The 12,445-nt window shown below is 44.1% G+C and overlaps 1 protein-coding gene across 2 annotated transcripts in view; it reads left to right on the top strand.

Annotated features, from left to right (window-relative positions):
* The window catches only part of LAPTM4B (lysosomal protein transmembrane 4 beta), a 135,748-nt gene that overhangs the window by 88,508 nt on the left and 34,795 nt on the right, over positions 1–12,445 (top strand). For both annotated transcript variants that reach the window (XM_045006112.1, XM_045006111.1), the window contains one exon: positions 10,352–10,450. In XM_045006112.1, coding sequence (XP_044862047.1) covers positions 10,352–10,450 — 99 coding nt within the window. The remainder of the gene's footprint in view (positions 1–10,351; positions 10,451–12,445) is intronic.

Genomic DNA, 12,445 nt, shown 5'->3' with positions numbered 1-12,445 from the left:
ATATGTATTGTATATGTATGGCAGGGGTCGGCAACCTTTCAGCAGCGGTGTGCCGAGTCTTCATGTATACACTCTAATTTAAGGCTTTGAGTGCCGGTAATACATTTGAACGTTTTTTAGAAGGTCTCTCTCTAAGTCTATAATATATAACCAAACTACTGTTATATGTAAAGTAAACAAGGTTTTCAAAATGTTTCAGAAGCTTTATTTAAAATTAAATTAAAATTCAGATCTTATTAGTTTAGTGTGATCCTTGCCCTTGCTTTTCCTTGCTGAGTTTTCCAATGTCTGGTGGCACCTATTTAGATACTTTAAGCTGCAAACAGGGTTCTGAGTTATAAGTTGATAACCGGCTGGCAGAAGGTCAGTGACTTGAACCTCTGATCCGCAGCTGAGGTGAGTGGAGCTGGCGGCTGGGTAGGGCTGAGCAGAGCAGGAAGCCTGGACCCTGTCTGGCAGGGGGCCTGTGCTGGAACTCCAACCGGAAGCAAGGTGAGTGGGGATGCGGAGGGGACCCCGGCTGGCAAGGGGCCAGCAGCCAGAACCCCAGAGCAGTGGGGGGCTGACCGCCAGGGCTCTGGGGTTTCCACCACCGGCTCCTGCCAGCTGGGGTCTCAGCCCGCTGCCAGCCTGGGGTTCCATCCCCCAGGCCAGCAGTGGGTGCTGAGTGGGGCTGCGGGGGGTGGGAGGACCCTGGCTGGCAGGAGCCAGCAGCGGGAACCCCAGAGCGGCGGCAGGCTGAGCTGCTCAGCCTGCCCCGCGTGCCATGAAAAATCGGCTCGCGTGCCAGCTTTGGCACGTGTGCCATAGGTTGCCGACCCCTGATGTATGGCTTATCCTGCCAGTGCAAGTCGCACTATAGTGGTGTAAACTGTGTGCCAATAAGGAACTGACAATGGTGAAATCCCAGTGTGGACAACAGGAAAGCTAACATTAATCAAATTGATAAACTGAATTTCTTTGAGTCTCATCATGTTTCTGCTTTCTATCTCATTACTGTGCATCAAAATATGGCCCTTTGGTCTTATTTCACATATTAATTCAGTCTTTAACTGTAGCACCTGTATAACATGCCTCATCAGTGTCATGATTCTAGCTGAGAATAATGCCCTTCAGCATACAGATAATCTCTCCCCATACCTGCCTTTCGTACATGGAGACCTTGGTGCTATCTTCACAGTCTTGTTGCAACACAATATTTCTTTCTCCCAGGTTGACATGTTGATCTTGTGCTATCGGTCAGCCTTCAAATATCCTTTTCGTCATAGGGAGCATGTGGGACTACCAAGTGGGGGCATGGCTTGAGCTTTCACACTAATCGGGAGGTGTTGAAAAAGATCTGACTGCATAGTACTGCTGCCGTAGAGCTCAAATTTACCTGAATGAGGCATAGCCCACATGGAAGGAGACCTACGGAACTCCATCCTGAAGCTTTATAGTCAAAACAGTGGGGAAAAGTCATCTGAGAAGAAATTATCCTGACTGTCATTCAGCAGAATTCCCATTATATTCAACTCTTCAAAAAAATCACCTATTATATACTTATTGATGCTTATTGTAGCTTGCTCTGTTATTTCCATAGAATCTGAAATTTCTATTGACTGACACTTAAAGACAAGCCTGGACCTGATGAATAGCACCTGCTGCTGTTGAACTTGGCTAGCTAATGGTTCATGGCTCTAGCAGATGTTCCTGCTCTTTAAACAAGTAGGAACTTTATTGGTTGTTTCCTTTTTCCCACCTCCCCACCCTCTCTTTCCTTCAGAGGAACAAATTCCAGCACAGTTGAATTCTGGAAATATGCCATTTGGGTTTGAAAAAATACGGACTTGACACATATCCAATCTCAGAACTGTGACAGAGTTCTCTGATATCAGAGAGTCTAACATGACAGAAGTGTCAGTCTGAGTCTTCATTCTAGTTACAAATTGGTTCTAGTTATTTGTTTGTTTGTTTTTTAGTACAAGTTCAGTAGCAAAGAAATTATATTCAGGAAATTTTATTGTAACTGTTCATAAGTCTGTCTTCAGCAGCCAATAAAGGTTAGACTATCTAACAAAGTATAAGACCCCACAGCTGTAGTCATGAAGTACATATCATGGCATGAAATCTTTTAAGTTTCCACATTTTTTTAAGGTTTTTTTGTTTTTCAACAACACATTTCTGGCTCCTTTTGGGTCTCTGAAGCCTGGTCTATACTAGGCGTTTAAACCGGTTTTAGGAGCGCAAAACCGATTTAACGCCACAACCGTCCACACTAGGAGGCACCATATATCGATTTTAATGGCTCTTTAAACCGGTTTCTGTACTCCTCCCTAACGAGAGGAGTAACGCTAGTATCGGTATTAAAATATCGGATTAGGGTTAGTGTGGACGCTGATCGACGGCATTGGCCTCCGGGAGCTATCCCACAGTGCACCAGTGACCGCTCTGGACAGCATTCTGAACTCGGATGCACTGGCCAGGTAGACAGGAAAAGCCCCGCGAACTTTTGAAATTCATTTCCTGCTTCCCCAGCGTGGAGATCTCATCTCATCAGCACAGGTGACCACGCACAGCTCATCAGCACAGTTAACAATGCAGTCTCCTGAGAATCGTAAAAGAGCCCCAGCATGGACTGCACGGGAGGTACTGGATCTGATCGCTATCTGGGGAGAGGATTCAGTGCTAACAGAACTGCGTTCCAAAAGACTAAATGAAAAAGTATTTGAAAGAATTTCTAAGGCTATGACGGATAAAGGCCACAGCCGGGACTCAGAGCAGTGCAGAGTGAAAGTTAAGGAGCTCAGACAAGGCTACCAGAAAACCAAAGAAGCAAACGGAAGGTCCGGGGCAGGTCGAAAAACATGCCGCTTTTATGCTGAGCTGCATGCAATTTTAGGGGGCTGCGCCACAAGTACCCCACCCCTGATCGTGGATTCCGAGGTGGGGGTTGTAATCTCTGCCATGGCTGAGGATTATGCAGACGGGGAAGATGAAGATGAAGAAGAGGAGGAAGACCTAGCAGAGAGCACACAGCACTCCATGAGCCCCAGCAGCCAGGAGCTTTTTATCACCCTGACGGAATTACCGTCCTCCCAGCCCTCACAAGCGGAATTACCGTCCTCCCAGCCCTCACAAGCCACTATCCCAGACAATGACGCCATGGAAGGGAGCTCTGGTGAGTGTACCTTTGCAAATAGCAAACATTGTTTTTTTAACCAAGCCTTTTTTAATGATTGATTTGCCCTGAGGACTTGGGATGCATTCGCAGACAGTATAGTTACTTAGAAAAGTTTGTTAACATGTCCGGGGATTGAGAGGAAATCCTCCAGGGACATCTCGATGAAGCGCTCCTGTAGGTACTCCAGAAGCCTTTGCAGAAGGTTTCTGGGCAAGGCAGCCTTGTTCCGCCCACCGTGGTAGGACACTTTACCACGCCATGCATGTAGCAAGTAATCAGGTATCATTGCGTGGCAAAGCATAGCAGCGTATGGTCCCGGTGACTGCTGGCATTCAAGAAGCATCCGTTCTTTATCTTGTTCTGTTATCCTCAGCAAAGTGATATCGTTCAGGATAACCTGTTTAAAAATCAGGAATTTAAGTAAGGGGGGTGGCCATTTTTCTACTGGGTTCGTGGAATGCATCAGCTTAAAAAAAAAACTTTCCTGCACGTAGCGAAGCGGGGGGAGGGGAGGAGTGAAATGCCGATGATCTTTTCTGTGTTTGGTCACCGGCGATCTTCCCCAAGGTACCAGACACGCAGGGGGTGGGGGGTGGGAAGGGTGTTGATTAGCAGGGAGCTAGCGTGGTATTAGCCATGCGTTGGGGGGAGGGGTAAATCACTGCAGAAGCCGAAAGACAGTGGCTTACCATGGCCGCATGCAAGCTGAATTCTGATGCCTGGACCTGTGTCTGAGAGATGTGTAACTGCAGAGCTGCAGGCACTCACTATTAAGATGAAAAATGCGACCTTGTAGGGAAATCACATGTGCTAGGTGAATACTGCTTTTCACTGTGAAAGAGTATAACCATTGTTCTGTAAAATGTATCTTTCTAAATATTTATCTCCCTCATGCAGCTGCAAATTTTTCAACCATCCCTCCTCCATCCCAAAGGCTAGCACAGATAAGGCGGAGGAAAAAGAAGACGCGAGATGAGATGTTCTCGGATATTATGGAAGTTACACGCAATGAAAGAGCTCATCTGAATGAGTGGAAGGACGTGGTTTCAAATTACAGGAAAGAGGCCAGTGAACGTGAGGACAGGAGGGATGAACGTGAGGACAGGAGGGACAACCGAGATGAGAGGTGGCAGCAGGAAGACCGGCAGGAAAATCAGCGGTGGCGGCAGGAAGATCAGCGGTGGCGGGATGCAACTCTGGGGCTGCTGCGTGATCAAACTGACATGCTCCGGCGTCTTGTGGAGCTTCAGGAACGGCAGCAGGATCACAGAGTGCCGCTGCAGCCCCTGTATAACCACCCTCATCCCTCACCATGTTCCACATCCTCCTCACCCAGACGTGTAAGAACGCGTGGGGGGAGGCTCCGTGCACCCGCCCACTCCACCCCCGTGGACAGCCCAACCAGAAGGCTGTCGTTACTGTGAATTTTTTTTAATGGCCTTCTCCATCCCTCCTATCCTCCTCCCAAACCACACCCTTACTTCTCTATCTCTTTTTATAATGAATCAATAAAGAATTCATGCTTTTTAAATGAGAGTGACTTTATTTGCATAAGTAAGCTGTACTCGAAGGGGGTGGGGGAGTTGCTTACAGGGACTGAGTCAATCAAGGGGGTTGGGTGTTCATCAACAAACACAGCAGTCACACTGTACCCTGGCCATTGATGAAGCTCGTTTTCAAAGCTTCTCTGATGCGCACCGCTTCCTGGTGTGCTCTTCTAATCTCCCTGGTGTCTGGCTGCGCGTAATCAGCGGCCAGGTGATTTGCCTCAGCCTCCCACCCCGCCATAAAGGTCTCCCCCTTACTCTCACAGAGATTGTGGAGAATACAGCAAGCAGTAATAACATAGGGGACATTGGTTTGGCTGAGGTCTGAGCGAGTCAGTAATGTCCGCCAGCGCGCCTTTAAACGGCCAAATGCACATTCCACCACCATTCTGCACTTGCTCAGCCTGTAATTGAACAGATCCTGACCACTGTCCAGGCTGCCTGTGTATGGCTTCATGAGCCATGGCATCAAGGGGTAGGCTGGGTCCCCCAGGATAACGACAGGCATTTCAACATCCCCAACTGTTATTTTCTGGTCTGGGAAGTAATTCCCTTGCTGCAGCCGTTTAAACAGAGTAGTGCTTCTGAAGACGCGAGCGTCATGAACCCTCCCTGGCCATCCCACGTGGATGTTTGTGAAACGTCCCTTGTGATCTACCAGTGCTTGCAGCACCATTGAAAAGTACCCCTTCCGGTTTACGTACTGGGTGCCCTGGCGCTGCGGTGCCAAGATAGGGATATGGGTTCCATCTATCGCCCCACCACAGTTAGGGAATCCCATTGCAGCAAAGCCATCCACTATGGACTGCACGTTTCCCAGAGTCACAACCTTTCGTAGCAGCAGCTTAGTGATTGCTTTGGCTACTTGCATCACAGCAGCCCCCACAGTAGATTTTCCAACTCCAAATTGATTCCCGACTGACCGGTAGCTGTCTGGCGTTGCAAGCTTCCACAGGGCTATCGCCACTCGCTTCTCTACTGTGAGGGCTGCTCTCATCTTGGTATTATGGCGTTTCAGGGCAGGGGCAAGCAAGTCACAAAGTTCCATGAAAGTGCCCTTACGCATGCGAAAGTTTCGCAGCCACTGGGAATCGTCCCACACCTGCAACACAATGCGGTCCCACCGGTCAGTGCTTGTTTCCCGGGCCCAAAATCGGCGTTCAATGGATAGAATCTGCCCCATTACCATCAGGATCTCCAAAGCGCAGGGGCCCGCGGATTGAGAGAATTCTGTGTCTACGTCCTCATCACTGTCATCGCCGCGCTGCCGTATCCGCCTCCTCCTCGCCTCGGATTGAAGGTCCTGGTTCACCATAGACTGCACGAGAGTGCGCGAGGTGTTTAAAACATTCACGATTGCGGTATGGAGCTGAGCAGGGTCCATGCTTGCTGTGCTATGGCGTCTGCACAGTTCACCAAGCAAAAAAAGGCGCGAAACGGTTGTCTGCTGCTCAGGGAGGGAGGGGTGAGGCTGTACCCAGAACCACACGCAACAATGATTTTTGCCCCATCAGGCACTGGGATCTCAACCCGGAAATGCCAAGGGGCGGGGGAGGCTGCGGGAACTATGGGATAGCTACGGGATAGCTACCCACAGTGCAACGCTCCAGAAATCGACGCTAGCCTCGGACCATGGACGCACACCACTGATTTAATGTGTTTAGTGTGGCCGCGCGCACTCGATTTTATAAAATCTGTTTTACAAAACCGGTTTATGCAAATTCGGAATAGTCCCGTAGTGTAGACGTACCCTGAGTAACTACAGTAGAATCTCAGAGTTACGAACACCTCAGGAATGGAGGTTGTTCCTAACTCTGAAATGTTCATAACTCTGAACAAAACATTATGGCTGTTCTTTAAAAAGTTTACAACTGAACATTACAACTGAATACAGGTTTGAAACTTTATTATGGAAAAGAAAAATGCCAGTTTTAACCAACTTAATTTAAATGAAATAATCACAGAAAGTTTCTTTACCTTATCAAATCTTTTTTTAAACTTTTTCCTTTTATTTTTCTAGTCATTTATGCTTAATACAGTGCTGTACTCTATACTTTTTTTGTCCCTGCTGTCTGATTGTGTACTCTCAGTTCCAAATAAGGTGTATGGTTGATCAGTCAGTCTCTGGTGTTCATAACTATGAGGTTCTACTGTACTTCCACTGCGTTTGCGATAAGGATATTGTGTGAAATAGCATATTGTTAAGTAAATTCTTCTGCAGGCAATGAATCAATCAATTTTAAATTTAGCTAGACCTCTGCAAGAAGCAGGACATTTTATAATGAAAATAAAGTGATCAAAATATTAGTCATGAAATTCAATGAAAGAATAAAAATATATCTCTCAAGGAGTTGAAAATGAATTTATGTAGCAGTTATTTCCAATCTGTTGTACCATCTGACCTTAAGCATTAAAAACATTTCATGGAAATTCTAAATAAAGAAAATTTCTCACAAACAGCTGACAAAAAGAGAAATTCCTCAGACACAGGGCTAACTTCTGCTGGTGTAAATCCAGATTAATTGACAGAACAGTTTGGTTCATTTAATGCCTCAGGGGAAGGACAGGGCTAATTAAAATATAAATAGAAAGTATTCAAAACTGTTTTGTGTACAAGAAGAGGTTTACAATGAAGTCCTCTGAGTGAAGTTCTTTTGCAAAGAACTATTTCATTTATAAGTAGAGACTTACTCCAACTGCAGTTGCAAGTTGCACATTGCAATGCTTCAGAACAATTTGATGATCTTTGATTTCCACTTTTTTTTATTTTAAAACAGTGCAGCAGATAATAAAAATACTCTAACTTCTTTTGTCTAATGATCTTAAAGTACCTTTCAAATGTAAGATTTTATTAATGAACAGCAGTTTTCCTGTGAATTAGGAAGAGTATTATTATCTGATTGTATGGATGAGGAAACTGAGGCCTGGTCTACACTGGGGGGGGCGGGGTCGATCTAAGTTACGCAACTTCAGCTACATGAATAAAGTAGCTGAAGTCGACGTACTTAGATCTACTCACCGCGGTGTCTTCACTATGGTGAGTCAACTGCTGCAGCTCCCCCGTCGACTCTGCCTGCACCTCTCGCCGAGCTGGAGTACAGGAGTCGACGGGAGAGCGCTAGACTAGATGCAATAAATCGATCCCCGCTGGATCAATCGCTGCCTGCTGATCTGGCTGGTAGTGAAGACATACCCTGAGGTATAGAGAAGTTAACTCGCGGGTCACAAAGGAAGTCTGACAGAGCTAGGAATAACATTCAGTTCTCCTGATTCCTAAGCCTGTGCTTTTGCCCCAGGACCATGTGTTGTTTTGCCAACCAGCTGTTCCTGGAAGTAACAGAGGAGGAGAAGGACCTCGGAGTATTGGTTGATCACAGGATGACTATGAGCTGCCAATGTGATATGGCCGTTAAAAAAGCTAATGCAGTTTTAGGATGCATCAGGCGAGGTATTTCCAGCAAAGATAAGGAGGTGTTAGTACCGTTATATAAGGCACTGATGAGACCTCATCTGGAATACTGTGTGCAGTTCTGGTCTCCCATGTTTAAGAAGGATGAATTCAAACTGGAACAGGTTCAGAGACAGGCTACTAGGATGATCCGAGGAATGGAAAACCTGTCTTATGAAAGGAGACTCAAAGAGCTTGGCTTGTTTAGCCAAACCAAAAGAAGGTTGAGGGGGATTATGATTGCTCTTTATAAATATATCAGAGGGATTAATATCAGGGAGGGAGAGGAATTATTTAAGCTTAGTACCAATGTGGACAGAAGAACAAATGGATATAAACTGGACACTAGGAAGTTTAGACTTGAAATTAGACGAAGGTTTCTAACCATTAGAGGAGTGAAGTTCTGGAACAGCCTTCCAAGGGGAGTAGTGGGGGCAAAAGACATATCTGGCTTTAAGACTAAGCTTGATAAGTTTATGGAGGGGATGGTATGATGGGATAGCCTAATTTTGGCAATTAATTTAGCAATTGATCTTTGATTATCAGCAGGTAAGTATGCCTAGTGGTCTGTGATGGGATGTTAGATGGGTTGGGATCTGAGTTATTACAGAGAATTCTTTCCTGGGTGCTGGCTGGTGAGTCTTGCCCACATGCTCAGGGTTTAACTGATCGCCATATTTGGGGTCAGGAAGGAATTTTCCTCCAGGGCAGATTGGCAGAGGCCCTGGATGTTTTTCGCCTTCCTCTGCAGCATGGGGCACGGATCACTTGCTGGAGGATTCTCTGCAGCTTGAGGTCTTCAAACCACAATTTGAGGACTTCAATAACTCAGACGTAGGTTAGGGGTTTGTTATAGAAGTGGATGGGTGAGATTCTGTGGCCTGCATTGTGCAGGACTAGATGATCATAATGGTTCCTTCTGATCTTAAGTCTACTGAGTCTATGAGTCTATAAACTGAATGGAGAGTTGTGCATAGGACAATAGGTGCTATCACTGTGAGAGAATTTATTCTTTGCAAACCTTGCTCTGACTTCAGAAAATGCCAGTTATGGCAGACTGTCAAATTTCCCAAATTTCTGTCCATTCTCCCTTGGATTAGTTATTGTCATAAACAGATAGTTAAGGGTTAAGGTCTCTTTTACCTGTAAAGGGTTAACATGCAGTACCTGATGACCACCTGACCAGAGGACCAATCAGAGACAAGGTAATTTCAAATCTCTGTGGAGAGAAGCCTTTGTCTGTGTTCTTTGTTAGAGTTCTCTTTTTGGACCTAAGAGAGGCCAGTCATGTCTCCAAGTTCTCCTGGAGTAGTTCCTACTATCTAATAGTGAGTATTAATTAGAAAGGCGGATTAGTCTTATAATTTGATTTCTACATTTGCAATTGTGTGTTGGCTGAAGGAAATTCTTTAATTCTGTACTGTTATTGCTTTTACTGAAAAAGAAAGGAGGGGGGATTCTCTCCAGAGATTGATAAGTTTAGACCTGTATATTGTTCCATCTTGGTTACAGAGACAGTGACTTTCTTTTTTATTCTTTAATAAATTCTTTTCTATTAAGGACTTGGTTGGTCTTTCCTTGGGTGGATTCTCAGGGAAAGGAGAGGAGGGAGGTATCCCTCTGTAGTTAAATCCCGGTATCTCTCCAAGGAAAAGGGAGGGGGGAGGAAGCAGGGGGAAATGGTTTATTTCTCCTGGGTGTAAGAACTCCATGGATTTGGGGCTCTTGGGATCCCCAAGGATTTTGGGGAAGGACTGTGTCCCAATCCACGTTCCTGATTGGGTGGTGGCAGCTTTTACTAGATCTAAACTAGGATTTTAGTTTAGAGATAAATTTCATGCAGGTCCCCATATTGGAACCCAACAGCAATAAGTGGGGGTGAGACCTATGACAGTTATAAGGCAAACAGGCCAAAAAAACCAAAGAAACCCCAAACCTAAAACAGCCCTCCAGTTTTCTCTTCACTAGGATGTGCATGTTACATTGAATTGTCCTGTCTTTTGAAGTATGAAGACATCACTGTAGTTATCATTCTTATTGTATCCAGATGTGCCAGAAACTAAAATACAGGTCCAAAGAAGAGCTATCAGATTTAACTGCCTGCTCATAAATTATTAATTAAAGAGCCTGGGGAATGGCTCCTTAATCTTTCAAGAGATTTATAATGTTTTATTTATGTTTTTGTTTCTGCAGCCTGCTAACTTTCCCTACAAGGAAGAGATTATGGCAGTAAATCCTACTTGTCTAGTTGTGATTATTCTACTCTTCATAAGCATCGTTCTGGCTTTCAAGGTGAGCATGAGTATAAAATTCATCTTCTATATATGGAATGTCTTTGGAATAGCCCTCCCCCTTTCTCTCCAGAACAACTGTATTTTGTTGACTTAACAAGGCTGAATGACCAGTGGGACATTAGTTACAACTAGCATGGATTTGACAGCAAGGAAGGAGATGGTAGATAATTGCATAACCTTTTAAAAAAACAAAAAGAAAATATGGAAGTGTATTAATACCCACACGTGATTTAGTATGTTCTATGTGACTAAATATGACAAATATATAGTCCAGTCAAATGATATTAGTGATATTTTCTTACATTATAAGGATTAGTTCATGTAATTCCCAAATGCGTTTGATATTTCATTTAATAAATATGGCCTTTAAGTTTTTGAAAGGATTAGTCACAGGCCTGAATAGAAAAGTGACAATGCTAGGAAATTCATAGTCCAAAAAAATCCTTGGGTTTTAGCTTGTCATGTACCAGTGTATATTTGCTCCAAGAGTGTAAATGACTAATGCAATTGAGATCAATTAATGTCCCTTTCTTCTCATATTTAGCTGATTCCCCTAGAATTGGCATTATTACAAACTCTCCCTTTCCTTAATGTTTGTTCTAGCAACATATAATTAATGCATATGTGTCTGAAAATATGACTCACTAATAGTGGAAATATATACTAAAATACAGTCAGCATTGGGATTTTCGTTTGAATTGCTTGTTTGCAAAAGCGTTGTTTTGCAGATTTATGGAACCTGCTTAATGAAAAGAAAGTTGCCTAGTATCAAATGCATCACACTATTTATCACTTTGATAGACATAACAGATGGTATCACATTTGTGTATTGAAACTGAAAGGTACTGAACATAAAAAATATATATATTTGAGTGCTTTCATGAATTGGAGTTCTACTGTTAAATTAGAGAGAGGCGCACCATAGCCTAGCAAACATCGCAGCAGGGAAAGGTGATTCATAGAGTAAGAACTATAAAACAAAATAACATACGTAATTTAAAAAACATTTGGCAGCATGACACTCTTAAATTTGGGTGGGAGGTTATGTATCAAGCAAATTATTTTAAAGGAGGAATCTACGTGGGGGCCATTTGTGCTTTGCAAATATGGCAAAAACCCAATAACCCCAAAGTAATAGTCCTTTTGGCCTTCAGTTTTCACCAGAAATGTACTATTTCAGATGTTTAATCTCTCCAGAGAACCAGCTTTAGGGCAAATTGACACTTGAAGTGCTGCATTGGCACAGCCGCACAGATGCAGCTATGCCATTGTAGCACATAAATGAACATGCTCCTATCCCAATGGGAGAGCTTCTTCCATCGGTGTAGTTAATCCACCTCCCCAAGAAGTTCTCCCATTGACTGTCTACACGGAGGGTCAGGTTGGTATAACAACGTCGCTCAGGGTGTGGATTTTCACATCCCTGAGCAACGTAGTTATACAAATATAAGTCTGTAGTGGAGACGGAGTCTTAGATGCCACAAAATGTAGGCGTTTCCCATCTGGCCAAGGGAAGGCATCCAGCACCATAGATATATTTATTAGAGCTGTGCTAATAGCTGACTTTCCCCCCCCCCCCCGTTTGCTGGCAGTTCTGAAAAATTGGTGGCGGGGGGTGGGGGGGAGATTTAGAGTCAAATGAAACATACTATTCAACATGAAAGGAAACATTTTGTTTTGATTCTGAGATTTTTAAAAACTTTCTAAATGAAGTTGAAAGAAATTTGGAAACAAAAGTTTCACATCTAAAGTTGACATTTCAAAAATGCCACAATGAAACTTCTGATTTTTTTTTAGGGTGGGGGGGTTGGAGGGTGGGAGCAGTTTAATTGAAACAATTCGCTGAAGAAAGTTACAGCCAAAAGTTTCACCTGGCTTTAGTATTAATACATTAATGATTAAACATTAGTTTTGACATTTGAGTGTACTACACCAGAATACCACTGTCTCCTGCATGAAGACCCAAGCCCAGATTCTCGCCTGTGTTTGGGTT

This window comes from Mauremys mutica, chromosome 2 (assembly GCF_020497125.1).
Source record: "Mauremys mutica isolate MM-2020 ecotype Southern chromosome 2, ASM2049712v1, whole genome shotgun sequence".
In the NCBI taxonomy this organism is placed as follows: Eukaryota; Metazoa; Chordata; order Testudines; family Geoemydidae; genus Mauremys; species Mauremys mutica.
Note: the sequence above shows the minus strand (reverse complement) of the source record. Positions and strands in the feature narration are given on the sequence as shown.